Source organism: Ahaetulla prasina, chromosome 12 (assembly GCF_028640845.1).
Source record: "Ahaetulla prasina isolate Xishuangbanna chromosome 12, ASM2864084v1, whole genome shotgun sequence".
Classification (NCBI taxonomy): Eukaryota; Metazoa; Chordata; class Lepidosauria; order Squamata; family Colubridae; genus Ahaetulla; species Ahaetulla prasina.
The window spans coordinates 24,428,505-24,451,554 of record NC_080550.1 but is presented as its reverse complement, the minus strand read 5'-3'; the positions used below and the strand labels follow the sequence as shown (position 1 = coordinate 24,451,554).

The following is a 23,050-nucleotide window of genomic DNA, read 5'->3' as shown; positions in this document are numbered from 1 at the left end:
CCTGATAATAAGCCCAATCGGGTTTTTGAGCGCATGGCAATAAGGCCAAACACTTATTTCAGGGTTCAAAAAATATAAGAGATGGTCTTATTTTGGGGAGAAAATGGTAATAATAATAATAATAATAATAATAATAATAATAATAATAATAATAATAATAATAATAATAATAATAATACAAACTACGGTACAACTATGCAGAGTTATTGACCAAGGTAAGGCGCGAGAGAGAGTTATGATTTAAAAAAACCCTGGCTGATCCAGAACATGATAGAATAACAGAATAATTCTATTATTATTATTATTATTATTATTATTATTATTATTATTATTATTATTATTATTATTATTCTAAGATCCAATTCTACAGAGGAATTATTGAGTCTGTCATTTGCACCTCTATAACTGTCTGGTTCGGTTCTGCAACCCAACAAGAAAAACACAGACTTCAGAGGATAATTAGAACTGCAGAAAAAATAATTGCTACCAACCTGCCTTCCATTGAGGACCTGTATACTGCACGAATCAAGAAGAGGGCCGTGAAAATATTTGCAGATCCCTCGCATCCTGGACATAAACTGTTTCAACTCCTACCCTCAAAACGACGCTATAGAGCACTGCACACCAGAACAACTAGACACAAGAACAGTTTTTTCCCGAAGGCCATCACTCTGCTAAACAAATAATTCCCTCAACACTGTCAGACTATTTACTGAATCTGCACTACTATTAATCTTCTCATTGTTCCCATCGCAATCTCTTTCCACTTATGACTGTATGACTATAACTTGTTGCTGGCAATCCTTATGATTTATATTGATATATTGATCATCAATTGTGTTGTAAATGTTGTACCTTGATGAACGTATCTTTTCTTTTATGTACACTGAGAGCATATGCACCAAGACAAATTCCTTGTGTGTCCAATCACACTTGGCCAATAAAATTCTATTCTATAACATAGTTGGAAGGGACCGCGGAGGTCTTCTAGTCCAACTCCCTACTGAAGCAAGAGACCCTTACAGAATCAGAGAATGACAAGAATTAGAAGGGACCTTGGAGGTCTTCCGATCCAGTCCACTGCTCAAGCAGGAGATCCTGTACCATTCTGGACAAATGGCTGTCCAATCTCTTCTTAAAAACCTCCAGTGATGGAGCACCCAAAACTTCTGGAGGCAAGCTGTTCTTCTTTATTTGTTTTACCAAGTTAATCATCACTTTGCCTAATACCAATTTTCTGATCTATTTTCCATCTAGATTGCAATTGTCCATATTGGAAGCACGTATAATTTCTCCCTTCATCCCTCAATTTCTCCCTAGATTTTAACTGTAATTCCCCTTTTTCCATAATCAAAAGCTCTTTGTAAGTGATAATCTCCATTTTTTGTAATATATTTATATTCTCTATCATATGTCTGGGGATAGTCCATATTGGTATCTTTCCATCTAACTTATATTGATATTTTTTCCAAACCCTCAACAAAGCACTTCTGACCATATTATTCTTAAATATCTTATCAATTTTCTTGTCATATAATACATATGCATGCCAACCATATAACAAACCATAACCATCTATATTCAAAACCCTGTCCTCTGTTAAATTAATCCAGTCAGAAATTAAAGCTAAAGCAACTGCATCATAGTACAATTTCAAGTTAGGCATTTTTAAACCCCCTCTTTCCCTAACGTCTTGCATTATTTTTAACTTTATTCTCGGTTTTTTACCCTGCCATACAAAATTACTAATCCCTTTTTGCCATTCCTGTAAATTTGCATCTTTCTTCAATATTGGAATCATTTGAAACAAAAATAAAAATCTAGGCAAAACATTCATTTTTATAGCTGCCACTCTTCCCAACAATGATAATTGTAACTTATTCCAATTCTCCATTTCTTTAATTACTTTTCCCCACAATACCTCATAATTATTTTTATATAACTTTACATTCGATGCTATAATATATACTCCTAGGTATTTGACCTTTTTAACTACTTCATATCCAGTTATTCTTTCTAGTTCTTCTCTCTGATGTGTTTGTCAGAGAGTTCTTTATACAGCCATGCTGGTTTCATCGAGGGTCACTTGTTTCTCATGATATGAATGCCTGTGATTTTCAACCAAGGACTTAAACTGAGGATCCCGAGCAACTCCCTGTTGGAAGGGTTATCAGCCTTGGATGTGGCTTATAGAGCTCTTCCAACAGTTGCCACTAATCTGTAACCTCTAAAATGTCAGAAGAATATCTGAACTCAAACTCAAATTCTGGCTTAGATACGTAGATGACACTGTCGCAATTTGGCCACATGGCAAGGAGAAACTGGACAACTTCCTCACACATCTCAACAGCCTACACCCCAAAATACAACTCACTATGGAAATAGAAGCTAACAACCAACTCCCCTTTCTGGACATCCTAATCTACAAAAAACTCAATGGCTCCCTAGGACACACCATCTACCAGAAAAAAACACACACCAACCGCTACTTAAATGCACGATCACATCACCACCCTGCACAGATCAACTCCGTAGCCTTCAATCCTTCAAGCAAGCTGTTCTTCTGATTACTTGTTCTGTCAGGAAATTTCTCCTTTGTTCTATGTTGGATCACTCTTCGATACGTTTCCATCCAATCTTTCTTCCTGCCTGTCCTGTGCCACCTTGGTAAGCTAGTGGCAACCCTGCAAACTGGACCAGGCAACCACAAATAGAGATCGCAGGCCAAAAGAAAAGTGGTTGCGAATGCTTCCACTCTATTTATGGGAGAGTTAAGCACACAAAATTTGGTTTGAATTTATTAAGAGAAAAGGACAGGTCTACCCTTATGCACAGATCTCCTTTAAGAGTAGAACATTTGTCTCTTGACGCCAGATCTTACTGCTACATCCTCTGACAACGTGCAAAAAATCAGCCAAGAGTCCACACAATTAACTAAGCCAAAAAATCAGCAACATCTCTTGCCTTATTATACTGGCTATTGATCAATCAGCATCAATATAGATCAGAGGAGGTATTCAGCCAGTTCGGATCGGTTCAAGTGAACGGTAGTGGCAATCGCGGGTGGGATTGCCACCCACCTGCCCTGGTGCTACGTCGTCCTATTTAGCAATGTTTTGTAGGCCGTGTACATGCGTGGATGGTGTGTGCGCAAAGCTCGCATGCGGCAAACCAGTGGTAAAAATATGTGAAACCCATCTCTGATACGGATACTTACAATGACCTTTCATGACCTTTCAAAGTTACAACAGTACTGAAAAAAGGGAGTTATGACCGTTTTTCAAAGTTACGACCTTTCCAGTATAACCACAGTCATGTGATCCAAATTCAGGTGCTTGTCAACTGATTCGTATATATGACCGTTTCTGTGTCCCCAGGTCAGATGACCCCCTTTTGCGGCCTTCTGAAAAGCAAAGTCATGGGAGAAACCAGATTCACTTGATAACTGGGTTACAAACCTATCAGCAGCGGGCATTCACTTAACAACGGAGGCAAGAAAGGTCGTAAAATGGGTCAAATCTCACTTCACAAATGTCTTGCTTAAGAACAGAAATTTTGGTTACAAGTCGAGGACTACAGTATCTGTGGCTGAAAGTATTCTCAGCATCATTGGGCATTAACCAACTTCAGCTGTATCTTGTCAAAATAATTTTAAAAATCACCTTATTTACTACCGAAAAAATTACTGTGGGTATACATACGTGCATGTCTACATCTACTGCAGAAACAAAGAGTCCATGCATACATGCCAGGATAAAGAAAATACTAAACTACAATAGTTTCAAATAGAATAGCAGTTGGAAGGGACCTTGGAGGTCTTCTAGTCCAACCCCCTGCTTAGGCAGGAAACCCTACACCACTTCAGAGAAATGGTTATCCAACCTCTCCTTAAAAACTTCCAGTGTTGGAAGCATTCACAACTTCTGGAGTCAAGTGGTTCCACTGATTAATTGTTCTCACTGCCAGGAAATTTCTCCTTAGTTCTAGGTTGCTTCTCTTCTTGATCAGTTTCCACCAATTGCTTCTTGTTCTACCCGCAGGTGCTTTGGAGAATAGCTTGACTCCCTCTTCTTTGGGGCAACCCTTGAGATATTGGAACACTGCTATCATCTCACCCCTGGTCCTTCTTTCCATTAAACTAGCCATACCCAATTCCAGCAACCGTTCTTTATTATGTTTTACCCTCCAGTCCCCTCATCATCTTTGTTGCTCTTCTCTGCACTCTTTCTAAAGTCTCAACATCTTTTTTTATATCATGGCAACCAAAACTGGATGCAGTAATCCAAGTGTGGCCTTACCAAGGCATTATAAAGTGGTATTAACACTTCATGTAATCTTGATTCTATCCCTCTGTTTATGCAGCCTAGAACTGTGTTAGCTTTTTTGGCAGCTGCTGCACAGTGCTGGCTCATATTTAAATGGTTGTCCACTCAGACTCCAAGACCCTTCTCACAATTACTACTATTGAGCAAGGTACCACATATACTGTACCTGTGCATTTTGTTTTTCTTGCCTAAATGTAGAACCTTATTTTTTTTCCACCATTGAATTTCATTTTGTTAGATAGCGCCCAATGTTCAAGTCTGTCAAGATCCTTCTGTATCTTAAACCTATCTTCTGGAGTGTTGGCTATTCCTTATGCTATTCCTGCCAGCTTGGTGTCATCTGCAAATTTGATGAGTTCCCCATCTATCCCCTGGTCCAAGTCATTGATGAAGATGTTGAAGAGTACTAGGCCTAAATAGGTTGTCAATGACATTGTTTCAGTTCAGCTATATTAAATGAATTAGGGGGAGAAAAGCATGATTGCTAATCTGGAAGTAAACACTTCCCCCATTAATCTCAAATCTGGGAGGCTTTAATCTGGATTCTTGTCCTTCACAAGAGATTTGCTTGAAGAGCTTCTATCAAATCTGGGATTATATTCTATAATTCCTCTACTTAATCCCCATAAGAAGTGGGATGCATGATTTCTTTTTTTCTGAAACAAAGCCGCTCTTAGGCAAATCTGACCTCTTAGGGGTGAGTGGGACCAGGATAGAAAGGAAACATGGTTTCATTTAGGATTAAGATTAATTACAATAAAATATCATTGGCACGTCTTCTGGTTGATTGTTCATTTAATAATTTCCTCCCTCTGGTGTCTGAGGGGAAAAAATCACACTTTAGGAACAACTTCTGGAGATCTCTGATGGCCACACTCCTAGAACCTCAGTGCTTCTGCAAGTTTATTTTATTTATTTATTAAATTTATATGCCGCCCGTTTCACTATCTAAAGCGAATATGGGCAGATAAAGACTGAAGAGGCCTATAACGGAACATTCACTTGGAAGTGATGCAGATCATAGCAACATCCCGCGAGTTAAATGCAGCGGCTTATTTCTGTGCTGATGAACGTAAGAATTATAGGGTTGGGAGGGACCTTGGAGCTCTTCTAGTCCAACCCCCTGCTCAAGGAGGAGACCGTGGTCTATACCAGGGGTCCCCAACCTTTTGGACCTCAGGGACCACCAAGTTCATAATTTTAAATCCCGTGGACCAGTAATACAAATCCAGCGCGCCGCTTGCTGAAGCGCCTGGACTCCCAGTGATGGGATGTGGTCCTTCAGGCACCCTCCATCCTCTCTCTTTCTGTCTCTCTCTCTTTCTCCCCCCCCCACTCTTTCTCTCTCATTCTCTCTCTCCCACTCTTTCTGTTTCATTCTCTTTCTGTCTCCCTCCCCTCTCTCTCCCACTCATTCTCTCTCTCTCTCCCACTTTCTCTCTCATTCTCATTTTCTCTCTCATTCTCTCTTTCTCTCTCTCCCCTACTCTCTCTCTCTCTCATTCTGATTCTCTCTGTCTCTGATTCTTTCATTCTGTCTCTCTCTGATTCTCTCTGATTCTGTCTTTTTCTCTGTCTCTCATTCTTTCTCATTCTGATTCTCTCTCTCATTCTCTGTCTCTTTCTCTCTCTCTCTCTCTCTCTCATTCTCTCTCTTTCATTCTGTTTCTTTTTGTCTATTTCATTTTGTGCAGCATCAGCATTCCATCTAGGTATATTTGCGTCAGCCCGTGGTGCAAAGCAGACATCATCTCCTGCCACTTGGGACTCGGAGTGGTAAACGGCATATGGCCAGGGGAGCAGCTGGATTTTGCTCTCCATTGTGGATGCCAGATCAGCCCCCTGCAAGCTCTCGTCTCTCGAGGAGCCCGGCTGAAGTCTCCCATGCGGCTTCAGTGAGCGCTCCTTGAGAGACGAGAGCTTGCAGGGAGTTGATCAAGCATCCGCAATAGAAAATCCAGCTGCTCCCCGGACCAGTCGCCATTTACCGCTCCGAGTCCCAAGCAGCAGGAGACGAGGGCTGCTTTGTGCCACCGACTGGGCAAATATACTGAGGCGGAATGCTGATATTGCGCAAGTAGTGCTTTGCTCCCACGGCTTCCAGCCACTGCAATCACTGCTTCTGTCACCTTGCGCCGCAGCTCCTCCACCAGGGTGCATCAGCAAAAATACGAAGATTTCTCCATGGACCACAAAGATTTTCTCGCGGACCACCAGTGGTCCGCAAACCATCAGTTAGTGACCGCTGATCTATACCATTCTGTCTGTGTCTACATATCAAGCCTCATTTTATTAAAGAAACGACATTGACCTTTCTTGAGAAAACAATTATTCATACTCAAAAACAATTATTCATACTCGTGCAACTGATTTTGATCAGTTTTTACTTTGCAATACTGTGGCCAAATACTTTTGCAAAGTTTTTGGGAAAGTGGCTCTGCTAAATACCTGCTCTTCAGGCAGATGGTCTCTGAGTCTTGCCTGGGAAAGATTCCTGTTTGAAGCTTTGGAGAACAGATTGGAATCAGAATAATGAAGATGGAAGGAACCTTAGAGGTCTTCTAGTCCAACCCATCGTTCAAGCAAGAGACCCTATATATATTCCAGACAAATTAAATAACAGAATTGGAAGAAACCTTGGAGGTCTTCTCCAACTCCCTGCAGGAAACCCTATCCCAGTGATGGCGAACCTTTTTGGCACCGAATGCTGAAAAGGGAGCGTGTGCACGTGCATGCTGGTCTGGGCTGCAACCTGGAAGAAGAACTGCCCAGGGTGCATGTCCGTGCCTGAAAATGAACTTTCAGTTTCCAGAGCATGCATGTGCACCAACCAGCTAGTCTTCTGGGTTTCTGGCACACATGTGTGCATGACAATCAGCTGGCTGTCATGCATGCTCACGCAGGAAAACGGATGACCAGCTCTTCCAGTTTCCAGCACTGCCACACACAAAAAGGCCAGCTGATCATCATGTGCACACATGCGCCAGAAACCCAGAAGAGGAATGGGCGACGCCGCACATGCCAGGCAGCATGGCTCCACGAGCCACTTTGGACATGCATGCCATAGGTTCGTCATCATGGCCCTATACCATTTCAGACAAATGGTTATCCAATCTCTTCTTAAAAGCCTGCAGTGATAGAGCAGCCACGATTTCTGGAGGGAAGCCATTCCACTGATTAATTGTTCTCGCTGTCAGGAAATTTATCCCGACTTCTAAATTGGAACTTTCTTCGATAAGCTTCCATCCATTACTCCTTGTCCTACACTCTGGTGCTCTGGAGAATAATCAATTTTCTCTTCTTGGTGACAGCCCCACAACTACTGGAAGACAGCTATCATGTCACCCTTAATCCTTCCCTCCATTAGGCTAGACATACAGTAGAACAATTCCCTCAATTGTTCATCATACAATTTAGCCTCCTGACCCCTAATCATCTTTGTTGCTCTTCTCTGCACCCTTTCCAGAGTCTCAACATCTTTTTTCATATCATGGTGACAAGAACTGGATGCAGTATTCCAAGTTACTAATACTTCATGTGATCTTGATGCTATCCACAAACAATCTCTATACCTCCCCTTTTGCAGGTCCGTCTCTTACCCCAGGCAAATCGGCCTCCACGTCATTTAAAGTCCATTCATTTGATGGGATCATGGGATTGAAAGCCTAATATAAAGAAAGAAAAAACTCAGCTTTATATATATATATATATATATATATCAATACAGATTCCATTCTTACTCTCCACCCCTTTTTTCCAACCACTGGTAAAATAAATTCCATGTTTGATAATGTTCTGTGTCTTCTTTCTGTTTAATTTTCAGCGTCAGTCTAGCCATTTCTGCACAATCTAGTATCTTCCTAATTATCTCTTCATCTCACGGTGTTTCTTCATTTTTCCAATATTGTAGAAATATAATCCTCGCTGCTGTTTAAGGCATGCGGTGTTAAATATATACTTCGCTTATCAAGTTTTTCTGGTACACCTAATAAAAACAGTTGAGGCTTAAAATATACATGTTTCCCTATCATCTTTTCTAGCCACTTATGTATCTTTGCCCAAATTTTTTTCGCTTTAACACAAGTCCACCACATACGATAAAATGTGCCCATTTTTTGGTTACATTTCCAATATTTACTAGACATATTTTTAAACATTTCAGGCCCTTTCTCCACTCTAAATGGGACACAACGAACTGCTCGCGAGCACAATTGCAAGTTGTTTCAGGACACCTTTGAATTGGCCACACTTGTTCTGAGTTTGAAGCAGCTCTTGCAAGTTTGTCACCAACAATCATACTAAAAGGGAGGAATTCCACTCCTTAAATGCAGGTAGTCCTCGACTTACAATGGTTCATTTAGTGACCGTACAAAGTTACAACGGCCCTGAAAAAAGTTATGACCATTTTTCATACTTACGACCGTTGCAGCATCCCCGTGGTCACATGATCAAAATTCAGACGCTTGGCAACTGGTTCATACTTATGACGGTTGCAGTGTCCTGGGGTTACGTGATCTGCTTTTGCGACCTTCTGACAAGTAAACGTCCATGGGGAAGCCAGATTCACTTAACAACCAGGTCACTAATTTAGCAACTGCACTGATTCACTTAACAACTGTGGCAAGAAAGGTCGTAAAATGGGGCAAAACTCACTTAAGCAATGTCTCACTTAATAACAGAAACGTTGACCTCTATTGCAGTTGTAAGTCGAGGACTACCTGTAATCACTCAGGTAGAACATCCATGTGTTTTTTTTAAACCCTTCTGATGTTTTTCAAGCTTGGCAACTTTTTTTTGTTTTTTTGTTTTTGTTTACATTTATATCCCGCCCTTCTCCGAAGACTCAGGGCGGCTTACAATGTATAAGGCAATAGTCTCATTCTATTTGTATATTTTTTACAAAGTCAACTTATTGCCCCCCCAACAATCTGGGTCCTCATTTTACCTACCTTATAAAGGATGGAAGGCTGAGTCAACCTCGGGCCGGGCTTGAACCTGCAGTAATTGCAGGCTCTGTGTTCTAATAACAGGCTTCTCTATTGCCTGAGCTATCCCCACTTTAAGACACGTGGGACTTCAACTCCCAGAATTCTTCCAGCCAGCTTAGGGACTTTACCTCCAAAGATCTGTTGGTTTCCAGACTGTACTGTGGGTTTCTTAGAAAGATCTGAAAGCCTTCCAAATTCAGATCAGCCCCGTCCCAGAGATCAGGAATGACTGTTCTGAAGAAACACAAAAAAGACAACTGTCCCAAAAAAATAATAATAATCAGGTGACCTTCAGTTCATTCAGAATAGAGCTGGAAGGACCTTGGAGGTCTTCTAGTCCAGCCCCCTGCTCAATCAAGTGACCATATATTCCATTTCAGACGTGATTGTCCAGTCTCTTCTTAAAACCCCCAGTGATGAAGCCCCTACAACTTCTGGAGGCCAGCTGTTCCACTGGTTAATTTTCCAGTTAGGAAGTTTCTCCTTAATTCCAGGTTGCTTCTCTCCTTGATTAGTTTCCATCCATTGTTTCTTGTCCTGCCCTACCAAAAGCTTACAAAATTTCAACATGAAAACCGGACCATCTCCAGCAGATCAGGACAATACAGAACAGTGGAGTAGACTTTAAATACAGGATTTTGAGATCATCTCATATGAAAATATACAGAGGGCAACCCAGGGGTGGGCTTCAAAAATTTCAGCAATGGGTTCTCTGCCCAGTTGCTGAGTGTACTTGGCTATGGTAGGCGTGGCCTAGTCGGCTTCCTGCACCACAGCGGAGGTGGTGGTGAAATTTCCGCCTTCCCAAGACTTGGAGGCTTTCCTCGAGCCTCTGGGAGGGCAAAAACTGCCTTCCCCAGGCTCTGGAGGCCTGTTTTCTCCCCCTCCCTGAGCCTCCGCACGGACCCTGCGCTTACCTCACATCCAAAACAGGCCACGTGGTGACTCCTGGGAGGGACAGGTGGTGGGGGGCAAGGTGAGCGGGGCAGCCACGGGTGGGATTTGGAGGTTCTCCGAACTGGCTGTAATGTGCTATGGGTTCTCCTGAACCCAGGTGAACCTGTAGCAACCCACCCCTGGGGCAACCCCAAAGTTCTACAGGCAGTCTTCAAGTTATGACTGGTAACTTGGCAACCATTCAAAGTTACAACTGACCAGAAAAAGGAGGATTAAGACCCAGATTTGAAATTCTGAGGGTCGGGGGCCCCATTTATAATTATGTCACCAAACATCAGCCACTACATTTATGGGTGTTTACAATGTCCGACATTCAGTGGCGCTTTCAGTTTTGGCAAAACCACACCCATTGTGAACCATTTCCTTAACAACTGCTGTTTCTTTTTTTCACAGTGACTGTCTTAACAATTTCTGCAAAATAGCTTGTAGAAAACTATGTCACTGACCCATGTAACGACTGTTTATGGCAAACGACTGTAATAAGCAGGCTCTGTTACCGTCGTACGTTGAGGACTACCTGCAATCCATGTTTCTGGTCTGAACTCGGTTCCATAACTCCCAACCACATAATGTTTACTCGCAAAGCATCCCTGACCTGCTCTCGAGTTGCCATAGGCCAGGGGGGATGGGAAACTGGCAAAACGGCACGGCAGCCAAAGACAGATGCACATTTTATGTTTATCTCTCTCAAGGCTGTATCCCAAGATTACCTACAGCAGCTGGAGGGGAGTGAGCACTACAACCCATGAAATTGCTCCATTGGTGAATGTGATTGATGACACACTCTGGGGAAGTGGGGAACAGGGTCATAATTGGGGCATAAATTACGTAGAGTCAGAGATGGCTTCACTTGAGAACTAATAAATCAATAAGGTCCTAACTGGATTTCTTTTGAAGCTTGGCTCGAGGCTCATGATTTAATTAGGGCATCCATCAGAACCTTGACAAATGACCAAAGAACACAATGGTTTGGGGGTTATCAGTGCTGCAGCCAAAGAGAGCAGCATTGTACTGCAACAATGCTGGGTGCACACCTGTGCCTCACCTGTCCAAAAATGATCGTCTTTCCTGGGGCTGCAAACACATTGGCTGCAGATCATCGCACCTTGTCCTCCCATCTAAGACCGATTGGACCACAGTAATGGGCAGCACAGGGGGCTCAGGACAGGAGTTGTACCCAACCAAGGGGACAGCAGGACTAGTGAATGCAGCTTTCCTGTCTGGACCAGCGGCTTCTTCCTTGATCAGCAGAAGATTGGTTTCCCTAGAACAAGAAATAAGTCCTCTCCATGTTCTGTGTTTGTTTGCTTCGCTCAACTGTCTCCAGACTCTTCCTTGTCCTAAGTAAAGGTAAAGGCTCCCCTCGCACATACATGCTAGTCGTTCCTGACTGTAGGGGGTGGTGCTCATCTCCATTTCAAAGCCAAAGAGCCAGCGCTGTCCAAAGAAGTTTCCGTGGTCATGTGGCTGGCATGACTAATCGCCAAAGGCACATGGAACCAAAAGTGATCCCTATTTTTCTACTTGCATTTTTACATGCTTTCGAACTGCTAGGTTGGCAGAAACTGGGACAAGTAATGGGAGGGTACCCCATTACATGGCACTAGGGATTCGAACCGCTGACCTTTCAATCGACAAGCTCAGCATCTTAGCAACTGAGCCACCACATCCCCTTCCTCCTAAGCACAGCCCAAACATGTCCCAATAAGTGTTTTCATATGAAAACATCTGCAAGGATCCTACAGAAGAGCTTCTCAGTGGTGGCTTCCTACCTGGAGAGCAGGAGTCTCCAAACTTAGCAACTTAAGACTTCTGGACATCAACTCTCAGCCGACATGGCTTGGGAGTTGAAGTCCACAAGTCTTAAAATTGCCAAGTTTGGAGAGCTCTGCTGTAGAGAAACCTACCTTCCTGCATGTGGACTATCATTTCTCTGGTGGGTTTCCACAGCAATGTGGAAAACTGGCTTTGGAACACAGCATTCGAGAGATATTAGTCTAGACCTGCATTATTTAACAGTATGGTAGATAATGTGGTGGGGGTTGCCATTGGTTTTAAATTATGTGCCAGCTGGAATGGAATTAGCAATACCACTGTAGAAATTTCAGGAATCAATAAGAATAAAATCAGTTCTATCTGAGCACACTTCTACAGCAGATGTCTTCTGCCAATGATGAGGTATCCAGAATGGTGGGAATGGTGGGGAAGAGTTAATATAATGTTATATGTCAGAATAGAGTTGGAAGGGACTTTGGAGGTCTTCTAGTCCAACCCTCTGCTCAAGAAGGAGACCCTATATCGTTTCAGACAAGTGTCTGTCCAGTCTCTTCTTAAAAACTTCCAATGATGGAGCATCCACAACTTCTGGTGGCAAGCTGTTCCACTGGTTAATTGGTCTCACTGTGAGGCAGTTTCTCCTTAATTCCAGCTTGCTTCTCTCCTTGATTTGTTTCTGTCCATTGTTTCTTGTCTTGCCTTCAGGTGCTTCAGAAAATAAGTTGACCCCTCTTCTTTGTGGCAGCCCCTCAGATAATGGAATACTGCTATAACCTGTAGTCATTCTTTCCTCTAGACTAGCCATACCCAAGTCCTGCAACTATTCTTCACATGTTTTAGTCTCCAGGACTTAAATAATCTTAGTTCCTCTTCTCTGCCCTTTTCCCAAAGTCTCAACATTTTTTTGATAATGTAATAACCAAAATTGGATGCAGTATTCTAGGTGTGGTCTTACTAAGGATTTACAAAGCAGTACTAATACTTCATGTGGTTTTGATTCAATGCCTCTGTTTATATGACCAAGGATTGTATTAGCTTTTTGGGCTGCTGCTGCACACTGCTGGCTCGTATTTAAGAGATTGTCCACTAGGACTCCAAAGTTCTAGTGGACGATCCCTTAAATACAAGCCAGCAGACTCCTAAGTCCTAGTGACATGATGTACATGTCACTTTGATGTCCAGCTGAACTAAAGCACTCCCCACAAAGCCCACATGACTATTGGGAATGCTGGCTGGAGATTTATGGGAACTGGAATCCAAATATTCCAGTGGGGAAGAGCTATAGAGGACAACCAATGATGGATTTTGTATCAGGCTAATCTTGTTTTATACCGGACGAATGGCTGGAAAAACTGATGGAACTAGCCGAGATGGCTAACTTGACTGCTTTAACTAAAGACAAGAACACAAACCAATTTTGTTTTTACTTGGAAACCACTTCTGGATTTTCTGTTCCAGGTGGAAACAAATGAAACTTTGACTTTGGGTCGTGCTGATAAGTCTGTTGTTATAGACATGGCTAATACGTATTAGTATGTAAAAGTAAAAAGTTGAGGCTGTTTCTATCTTATTTTACTGTGCCAAAAAGAGTTAGAAGTCCATGTTTTTCCTTTCTTTTTCCCTCTTTTATACTTCTTTTATTTTTCCTCCCTCATTTCTCCATTATTTTCATTGAATTATTTACCTCTCACTGTCGGGAGGCAGCTGTAAAGCCACCGGACTGGGCTGGGCAGCTTCCGAAACATCAGAAATGATGGCTCCTCTCGGAACAGGGCTGTTTAAACAGGAGGCAGGCTCTGCGGATGGCTAGAAACAGGGAAGAGGGTAAAATACATCTTTTGTTATTTGAATGAAGCTCCAGAAGAATATAGGTAATCCTCCACTCATGACCATTATGGAGCCTGTCCATTATGGTCATAGGGCATGACAATCGTAAAATGGGTCATTTAACCCACTTGATTTTACAACCTCTTCTAAACAGTTAAAGATAACCTCGTTGTCTTTTTTTTTTTTTACTGTGGGTACACTGGCACAGACACATTAAAAATTTATTTATTTATTTATTTATTTATTTATTTATTTATTTATTTATTTATTTATTAATTAATTAATTAATTAGATTTTTATACCGCCCTTCTCCCGAAGGACTCAGGGCGGTTTACAGCCAACATAAAAACAATTTTATAAATAGAATTAAAAAACATTTTAAAAATCTTATTCAATTTGGCTACCCCATTTAAAAACTAAAATAGAGAAATAATAAAAACCCCAATTAAAAACGGCAATTTATTATGAAATTATGCAGGGAACATAAATGAAATTATGTTCCCTGCTCTCAGAAGTACACATACATAACACACAGATAGATATGCTATATCTATATCTATATCTATGGATATATCAATTACCCATCTTAAAAAATAAAAACAGAGGACATATGGATATATCATTGGTTCAGGTTTTCTTAGGCCTCACAGCCGGGAGAACTTGATTTGACTTTTTTCAGTGCTACATGACAGACATGATTCCCTGAATTAAGTTTCTATTCCGCCTAACCTTCTCTGAGTTAGATGCATAGTATTGCTCTCCCTGATTTGGGCCCCTAGCCTTCCCTGAGATAAGCTTCTAGTTTTGCATTCCTTAAGTTGAGTTTCTATTCAGGTAAAACGCATGATTTCCTGAAAAACACGTGGTATTTTGCTAATACGTATACTCTAAACGCTTGCTGATTGGTATAGCTAAGTTTCTATATGTTAATTCCCTCATTGCTGTAGTTCCCCCCTCCCTGCTAAAACTGCATAATAAAAGAGACTGTTGCGATCTAAGGGGGATCTCTTTTTACAACCCTTTCTTCGTACTCTCTCATTTTGAAGAACTCCTGGTGTGGTGTCTTTTATTTGGCTTCTTTCGTCCTTGCGAGGACCCACTAAATTGTCTCAGCGAGGGCTGAGACCCGTTCCTGCGGGAACCCAGGACAACATTAACAGGGAACCTAGGACAACAAATAATTGTTGCAGACCAACAGCAACATCTGGGGGCTCGTCCGGACCTGTTGTGTTGTCCAGAGGCGTGATCGTTGTCTAGCGGTGCGTCACCTTCACCCTCATAGCTTACCCGTCCGGGACGCGACACGTGCACACGTAAGTTATGGGCTCCTCGAACTCGAAAGTCTCATCATTGCATAGGAATGAGCTTTACTCTCTGGTGAAGAAGGCTAATTGTTTGCAAAAAGTTAATGGCACCACTGTCTATCCTCTTTCTAAGAAATCTCTTACCTCTTTTCTATCCTATGTTCATGAAAAGTGCCCTGCCTACCCGGAGGAAGGGTCTCTTAAGAAGGCCACCTGGACCCGCTTGGGAAAATTCCTCCATGACCACCCTCGAGCTCCGCCTGATATTCTAGTGACTTGGCGGGCCATTACGGCTGCTCTTGGCACCCTCTATCCTAATTCTCCTTCTACTGATTCGCCTGCTCCGCTCTCTTCTACTACGGATGAAAAAGTCTCTCCACCTCCGTATGAATCTTCTTCTGTCTCTGTAGCTGCCTCTGCTCCCCCTGCAGACACAGCTCTTTCTCCTCCTGCAGCGTCTCCCCCCCCTCCGGAGGATACAGACATAGCTGCAGGTACTCTCTCTGCCTTGGTTGCTCTTTCTTCTCTTTCTCTAAGAACTGAACCCCCGATATCGGCTTACCCTTTAAACCTCAATCCACCAGGAGGAGGACAGCCGATACATGATAACATCAATGTACGGGTGCTTAAAAATTTAAAAGAAGCTGTTACTTCCTACGGCATTCACTCTCCTTCAGTTCCTCTGCCCGCTCATTCCTTTCCCTCCTCCCTTTCCCCCCACTCTGAACCTTCAAAGCATATTGAGCTAGAAAGCGTATTGTACCAAATGCCTGTTTCTTCCATCCCTGCTTTGAAAACTGCCTCCTTTCCCCTGCCTGCCTCCCTTCCCCCAGAGCACCCCTCCCTTTCCCCCATGGGTGATCAGCAACTGATTTGGTTTAATTGCTTCTCTATATCTGGAAACAATCTGGAAAAGAATTTGCTCACAGCGACTACATGGGAAACATTGGGAACCTTTTTCCATGAAAGTCCAAGAGCCCCTGTAAAAATTTTGTCCATCTGGCACATGATCTTTGAATGCCTCATTTTACTTGCAGACGTCACTTAGAGAGTTGTTAGGACCTCTGCCTTATCAAAAATGACTTAAAAGGATCCACAATCACAGTCATGATTTAAACTGCTGAGTTTTCTCAGACAAGTTCCCCAGGTCTTTAAATGTTGTTTGATGATGTGTGTGCTTGTGTATGTATGTATGTGATCATTTTCAGACCTGCATAAGAATTGTAGAGATAATTGTTATGCTTGATTTCCATGGAATGTGTGTATGTGCAAAACTCATTGAGAAGGTGTGAAATTTCTGTGTTGTCTTTTGGATTTGCAAGAAATGTGTACATGTGTGAGAAATTGTCTCTGCATGTGTGTGTGTGTGTGTGTATCTGTCTGCATAAATTCCATATGCAAGCAGCCAGGTACTTTTGGAAAAGAAATAAAACATTTTTCTTTCCTTTTGCAAGCAAGTGAGTTACTTTTGGATTTTTTTTTCTCTTCATATGCATGAGAATGTCTTTCCAGTGAGTTACTTTTAACTTTTTTTTTCTGCCCTCTGGCTTATCTTAACTACCCCCCCCCCTTTTTGTTCCTTGCTGTGCCAGGGAAAAGGGCGGGCTACGGGGGAGAACCATTCACCCCCACTCCATTTTTTTTTTCTTCTCTCTCTTCTTTCTTGTCTGAGAAGGGAGGGACAATTAGGCTCTCTGGAAGCATTGCTTTTGTAAAAGGCTATGTAAAAACTATGCAGATCCACCATGAAAACAATTTTGATTTTAATTTTTAATCATGCATACAATTTTGGTTTTGCTTTTAATTTTCATTTTTTATCTTTTCTGGAACTTTTTGAGGTTTAACCTGCCTGATTAAACCTATACCTTTATAAATGTTTTCAAAGCACTGAGCTGACTCAAACTGTTTCATTTAGCTTTGTATTTTTGCAGCTGTTAACATACATCATTAGAGTTGGAGGGGACCCTTGGAGGTCTTCTAGTCCAACCCCCTGCCTAAGCAGGAAACCCTACAGCATTTCAGACACATGGCTATCTTCTTATGTATGGATGCATTTTTTTTAAGCGTAAATCTGTTTTTTGGAAAATGCACTTAGGTTTTCCACACAAACTGACTCACCCTTATTTGCTGTTTGTGTTTCTTTTTCTTTTTTAGCAGCACAATATGTGCCCTGTTTTAGGAACCATTTCAGAGATGAGTTAGAAAGTTATAGGATGTGATAAGTTAGAAGGTTATTTTGCTAAGAATGTGGTTTGTTTTTGGAAGTTTTTGATAGCATGGATTTTGTTAGTGACCAACTTCCTCACATGAATAAAAAGGGTGGGAGTTGGTTTTTATTGATTGTTTGTCTTTTTCTCTGTCTTCCACATAGTATGTTACTCAAATAGTACAAACTATTTTTCAATCTTACTTGTCCCCTTCTCTTGATTCTAATCTCACTTCTCTTTTCACAACTTTACAGTCTCTCATTTACAAACGTACACATCCCTATTTTGTTATGTAGCAGAGGCTGCGGCCTCTGCCTCCTCTCTTTTGACACTTTCTCCTGTCTCTCCTTGGGACAGTCACTCCTATTTTCATCAAAACAAAAAGGCGCTCATGAAACAATTTGGCTTCACGGCTGCTGAGGCATCTGATCATACATCAATGCCCTACTTGCAGCCGCCAAGGTAACTCTCTTCCGATGGGGGTCAACCCCAGAGGAACAGTGGCCTGTCAACTATGGCAAATGGATGTAACTCAATATCCATCCTTTATACATATTCAGGTTTCATCATGGCAACCTTGCAAAGGGGTGAAACCGCAAAACAAGTTATTAATCATTGTATTCGGACTTTCGTAACGTTGGGATGTCCAAAAACTCTAAAAACTGACAATGGACCAGCCTATACGAGCTCTGCCTTTGCACAATTTTGCCATCGCTGGTCAATAATCCATAAATTCGGCATTCCTTTCAATAGCCAGGGCCAGGCCATAATAGAGAGAGCGAATTTGACTCTTAAACAGGCCTTGGACAGACACTTGGGGTCAAAAGGCATCAGCCCCCCGACACTCCCGACGTTGCAAAATGTATTAAATGTTTGCTTGTATTCCTTGAATTTTCTTAATCTAACTGGATCTCCTGCCTCCACTGCCGCCTCGAGACAGTTTTCCACTCCTCCCCTCCCCTCTTCTCGTCCTCTGGTATATTATAGGCATCTTCCGGATCCAGCTTGGAAAGGTCCAGCTCAATTGATTACCTGGGGAAAAGGCTACGCTGCAGTTCAATTGCCTGATCGAGTCCTGTGGGTTCCAGCTCGCTGTGTTCGCCCCTGTCATCTCAATCAACCAAAAAAGAAAGATGAAGATCCTCCTGATCCTATCCCTGATCTCTCTTGCCTCTTCTGTCTCTAATGCCTCTTCCTCTCTTCCTAAATGTACATGAAAATTTCCCTTCTCTCTGCTACCCATTTCTCCTCTGGCGTACTTCGCTTCTTGCCCTCTTCCCACGTTTCTACCTCTGCAGCTCTCCGTTCGCGGCGCTCCTTATCCGGAGCACAGCAGAACCTGCATCGTCCCGCGAATTATACTTGGACTATTTTGGACTTCCAAGGAGGCGTCCTTCATTCCATCTCTAATCGAACTCTGTGGCCTTGGTTTCCTGCACTCTACTTTGACTTTGCTGAAATGCTGGTCGGCGCCCATGGATTTAAACGTAAAACAAAATGTAATCCTTCCCCTCGGGACGTCTGGTCAATTGGTCCAGGCCTGTATATCTGCCCAGGACATCTTACTGATCTCTCCCACCTAGATGAATGTGGGACCATCTCTGATTGGTACTGTAAGTCCTGGCAATGTGTGTCAACCGGAAAGATTTGGTGGACTGCTCCCTATACTACTGACTATATCAAAGCTGTACTAGGCCCTGATAACAATTTGCCTTGGAATTCCTGCTCCAATTGGGCCTGCTGCGTTCGCCTCAATCCTATGACTGTTACTTTTACATCTCATGGAAGGGGTCTTCCGATTACTGAATGGCTTAAAGGGAAAAGATGGGGGGGAAGGTCGAGAGATAATTCCGATTACAAACATCCAGGAAATATATTCATAATTCGTCTTACCATGTCCTTAGAAACATCCCCACCTGTGGGCCCAAACAAACAAGTCAACTCGCCCTTTTTACAGCCCTTGATTAAAAGCAACAATCCATTGGTGTCCTTGGTCTCCTCTGCGCATGATGCCCTTGTGGCAGCCCGTACTTTTCCTAACAATGATAGTAGATGTTGGCTGTGTCTGTCTTCTCAACCCCCTTTTTATGAGGCCATAGGTTCCGCCCTACCTTTTACCAATAGCACCTCAGATACCGGTTGTAGGTGGTCTAACTCTTCTATAACGGTATCCTCAATTGAAGGTCAAGGTTGTTGATCAATGCCTCATCGGATGCCTATACTTCCTGCACAATATACTTATCCAAAGAAAGGCTAGGACTTGACACTGGAGGGTGGACTCTCTCCCTGGTTGACCACCCTCCTCTCTGCCCTAGCTGGTCCTCTGATTTTATTGCTCCTTGCATGTACAATTGGCCCATGTGTCATGGGGAGAGTTTTAGCATTTTTGAAACAACGACTAAACAGTATTGGAGATGATGTCCTCTTGCTAAAGAACACTGTTGAAAATGAATATAAACAACCTCTTTTAGAATTAGCCTCTGAGGCTGATGAAGACTCTGAATCGGGAACCATTCCTTTGGAAAAGTGTACTGACTCCTCATGGGTCTGCCGGAGGGGGGACCCACTGGGGATGTCATAGCTTTAGAAGAATATTACCCATCTTAAAAAATAAAAACAGAGGACATATGGATATATCAATTACCCATCTTAAAAAATAAAAACAGAGGACATATGGATATATCATTGGTTCAGGTTTTCTTAGGCCTCACAGCCGGGAGAACTTGATTTGACTTTTTTCAGTGCTACATGACAGACATGATTCCCTGAATTAAGTTTCTATTCCGCCTAACCTTCTCTGAGTTAGATGCATAGTATTGCTCTCCCTGATTTGGGCCCCTAGCCTTCCCTGAGATAAGCTTCTAGTTTTGCATTCCTTAAGTTGAGTTTCTATTCAGGTAAAACGCATGATTTCCTGAAAAACACGTGGTATTTTGCTAATACGTATACTCTAAACGCTTGCTGATTGGTATAGCTAAGTTTCTATATGTTAATTCCCTCATTGCTGTAGTTCCCCCCTCCCTGCTAAAACTGCATAATAAAAGAGACTGTTGCGATCTAAGGGGGATCTCTTTTTACAACCCTTTCTTCGTACTCTCTCATTTTGAAGAACTCCTGGTGTGGTGTCTTTTATTTGGCTTCTTTCGTCCTTGCGAGGACCCACTAAATTGTCTCAGCGAGGGCTGAGACCCGTTCCTGCGGGAACCCAGGACAACATTAACAGGGAACCTAGGACAACAAATAATTGTTGCAGACCAACAGCAACATATATCTATATCTATCTATCTATCTATCTATCTATCTATCTATCTATCTATCTATCTATCTATCTATCATAGTTTCTTCCTGAAGGTTGCTTACAGCCTTACAGATAAACTATCAAATAGTAAACAACAGCTTCATCAAGAAACTACCAAAACAAAAACAACACTCCCATCCACACTGACAGGCCGGCTACTGTATGTAACCAGAGAGCAAGCCTCACTCCTTTCTAGCACTGATGTTGTTGCCTAGCTGGGTCATGAAACGTCTGCAACAAAACAACCAAGGTCAGGGAGCACCAAAGACGACCACCTTCTCCTTCCTCTCCCCCCTTCCTACTCCTCCCCCTCTTTTCTAACACTGATGATGTTACCTAGCTGGGTCATGAAACGTCTGCAAGAAAGCCACCAAGCTCAGAGAGCCCGAAGGATTCCTCATGTCAACCCTGAGCTACACATATTCTCTCCTATTGGTAGTAAAATTATTTCTCCCCTCTTTCCTTTTACTTTCTGGAAAAGTAGAAGGGGTCCCTTCTGAAACACTTTCCACACCCTCCTTCCTTCTGTGGGCTGAGACGTGTTCCACACACCAGGCATCCTGTCGGTGGCTCTCCCTCCATCTCCCGCACTCATTCGCACAGACCATTATTTATTTATTTATTTGCATTTATATCCCGCCCTTCCCCGAAGACTCAGGGCGGCTTACACTGTGTTAAGCAATAGTCTTCATCCATTTGTATATTATATACAAAGTCAACTTTATTGCCCCCAACAATCTGGGTCCTCATTTTACCTACCTTATAAAGGATGGAAGGCTGAGTCAACCTTGGGCCTGGTGGGACTTGAACTTGCAGTAATTGCAAGCAGCTGTGTTAATAACAGACAGACTTAGTCCGTTGAGCCACCAGAGGCCCCTACAAAGGATTTTGCTTCAAACCAAGAAGCAAAATTTTATCTTGGCTGTAAACCGCCCTGAGTCTTCGGAGAAGGGCAGTATAGAAATGCAAATAATAAATAATAAATAAGCATCTCCTCAAATGGAGGGAAGTAAGCAGTGGGGTACCACAAGATTCCATCTTAGGCCCAGTACTCTTCAATATCTTCATAAACGACTTAGATGAGGGAATAAAAGGGGAACTTACCAAATCTGCAGATGATATTAAGCTGGTAGGAATAGCTAACACCCTAGAAGACAGACTCAAGATCCAGATGGATCTTGACAGACTTGAATACTGGGCCCTATCTAACAAAATGAAATTCAATGTAGAAAAAAGTAAAACCCTACACTTAGGCAAGAAAAACCAGAAGGACAGATACAGATTGGGTGAAACCAAGCTTAATAGCAGGAACTGTGAGAGGGATCTTGGGAGTCTTAGTGGACAACTAGCTAAGTATGAGCCAGCAATGTTCAGTGGCAGACAAAAAAGCCAATGCAATCGTAAGTTGCATTAACAGAGGGATCCAATCAAGATCAAGGGAGGTACTAATACCACTCTATAAAGCCTTAGTAAGACACACTACACCTAGAGTACTGCATCCAGTTTTGGTCACCACACTATAAAAAAGATGTTGAGACTCTAGAAAGCGTGCAGAGAAGAGCAACCAAGATTAGGGGACTGGAGGCTAAAACATACGATGAACGGTTGCACGAACTGGTATGGCTAGTCTAGTGAAGAGAAGGACCAAGGGAGACAGGATAGCAGTCTTCCAATATTTGAAGGGCTGCCACAGAAAGCAGGTGATCAACCTGTTTCCCAAAGCACCTGAAGGTCAAACAAGGAATAATGGATGGAAACTGAACAAGGAGAGATTCAACCTAGAAATAAGGTGGAACTTTCTAACAGTGAGAACAATCCACAGCTTGTCTTTGGAAGTTGTGGGAGCTTCATCACTTGAGACTTTCAAGAAAAGATTGGAGTGCCATTTGTCAGAAATGGTATAGAGTCTCCTGCTAGAGCAGGGGGTTGGACTAGATGATCTATAAGGTCCCTTCCAACTCTGTTAATCTAATCTGAACCAATCTGAACCAAATCACCAGCTGCAGAGCTAACCGGCCAACAAAGAGCTGGTTGACATCCCAAATCACTTGCCAGTCAAAGCGAGAGCAGGTTAGAAACCAAAGACTGGGTGGATCACAATCCCAAACTTACAGACTGAATGTAGCAAGGCTCGTGAAAGGGATCCAAAGGGAGAGGTCTTCTGAATTTGGCCACTTGTGGGGCAGAGTTGCCATCATCCAACATGAGAGGCCTATGGGCAGATAGGAAGCAAAGCAGTTTAACGCACCCACATCCTGATGTCTGGCTCACAGCTTTATCACAGATTAATTCCTTTATTTATGGTGCCTTCAAGTTAGTCTTGACTCCTGGGGATCCTCTAGATTTGGCAAGAGTCTGGAAGACATTT

At 42.5% G+C, this 23,050-nt stretch overlaps 1 protein-coding gene across 1 annotated transcript in view; it reads right to left on the bottom strand.

The window, feature by feature from the left end:
- HSF4 (heat shock transcription factor 4) overlaps positions 1–23,050 on the bottom strand; it is a 49,029-nt gene that overhangs the window by 486 nt on the left and 25,493 nt on the right. Inside the window, exons 7-10 of the mRNA XM_058155465.1 lie at positions 22,795–22,894; positions 13,731–13,852; positions 9,442–9,547; positions 7,925–7,990 (exon numbers count right to left, since the gene is read on the bottom strand). Coding sequence (XP_058011448.1) covers positions 7,925–7,990; positions 9,442–9,547; positions 13,731–13,852; positions 22,795–22,894 — 394 coding nt within the window. The remainder of the gene's footprint in view (positions 1–7,924; positions 7,991–9,441; positions 9,548–13,730; positions 13,853–22,794; positions 22,895–23,050) is intronic.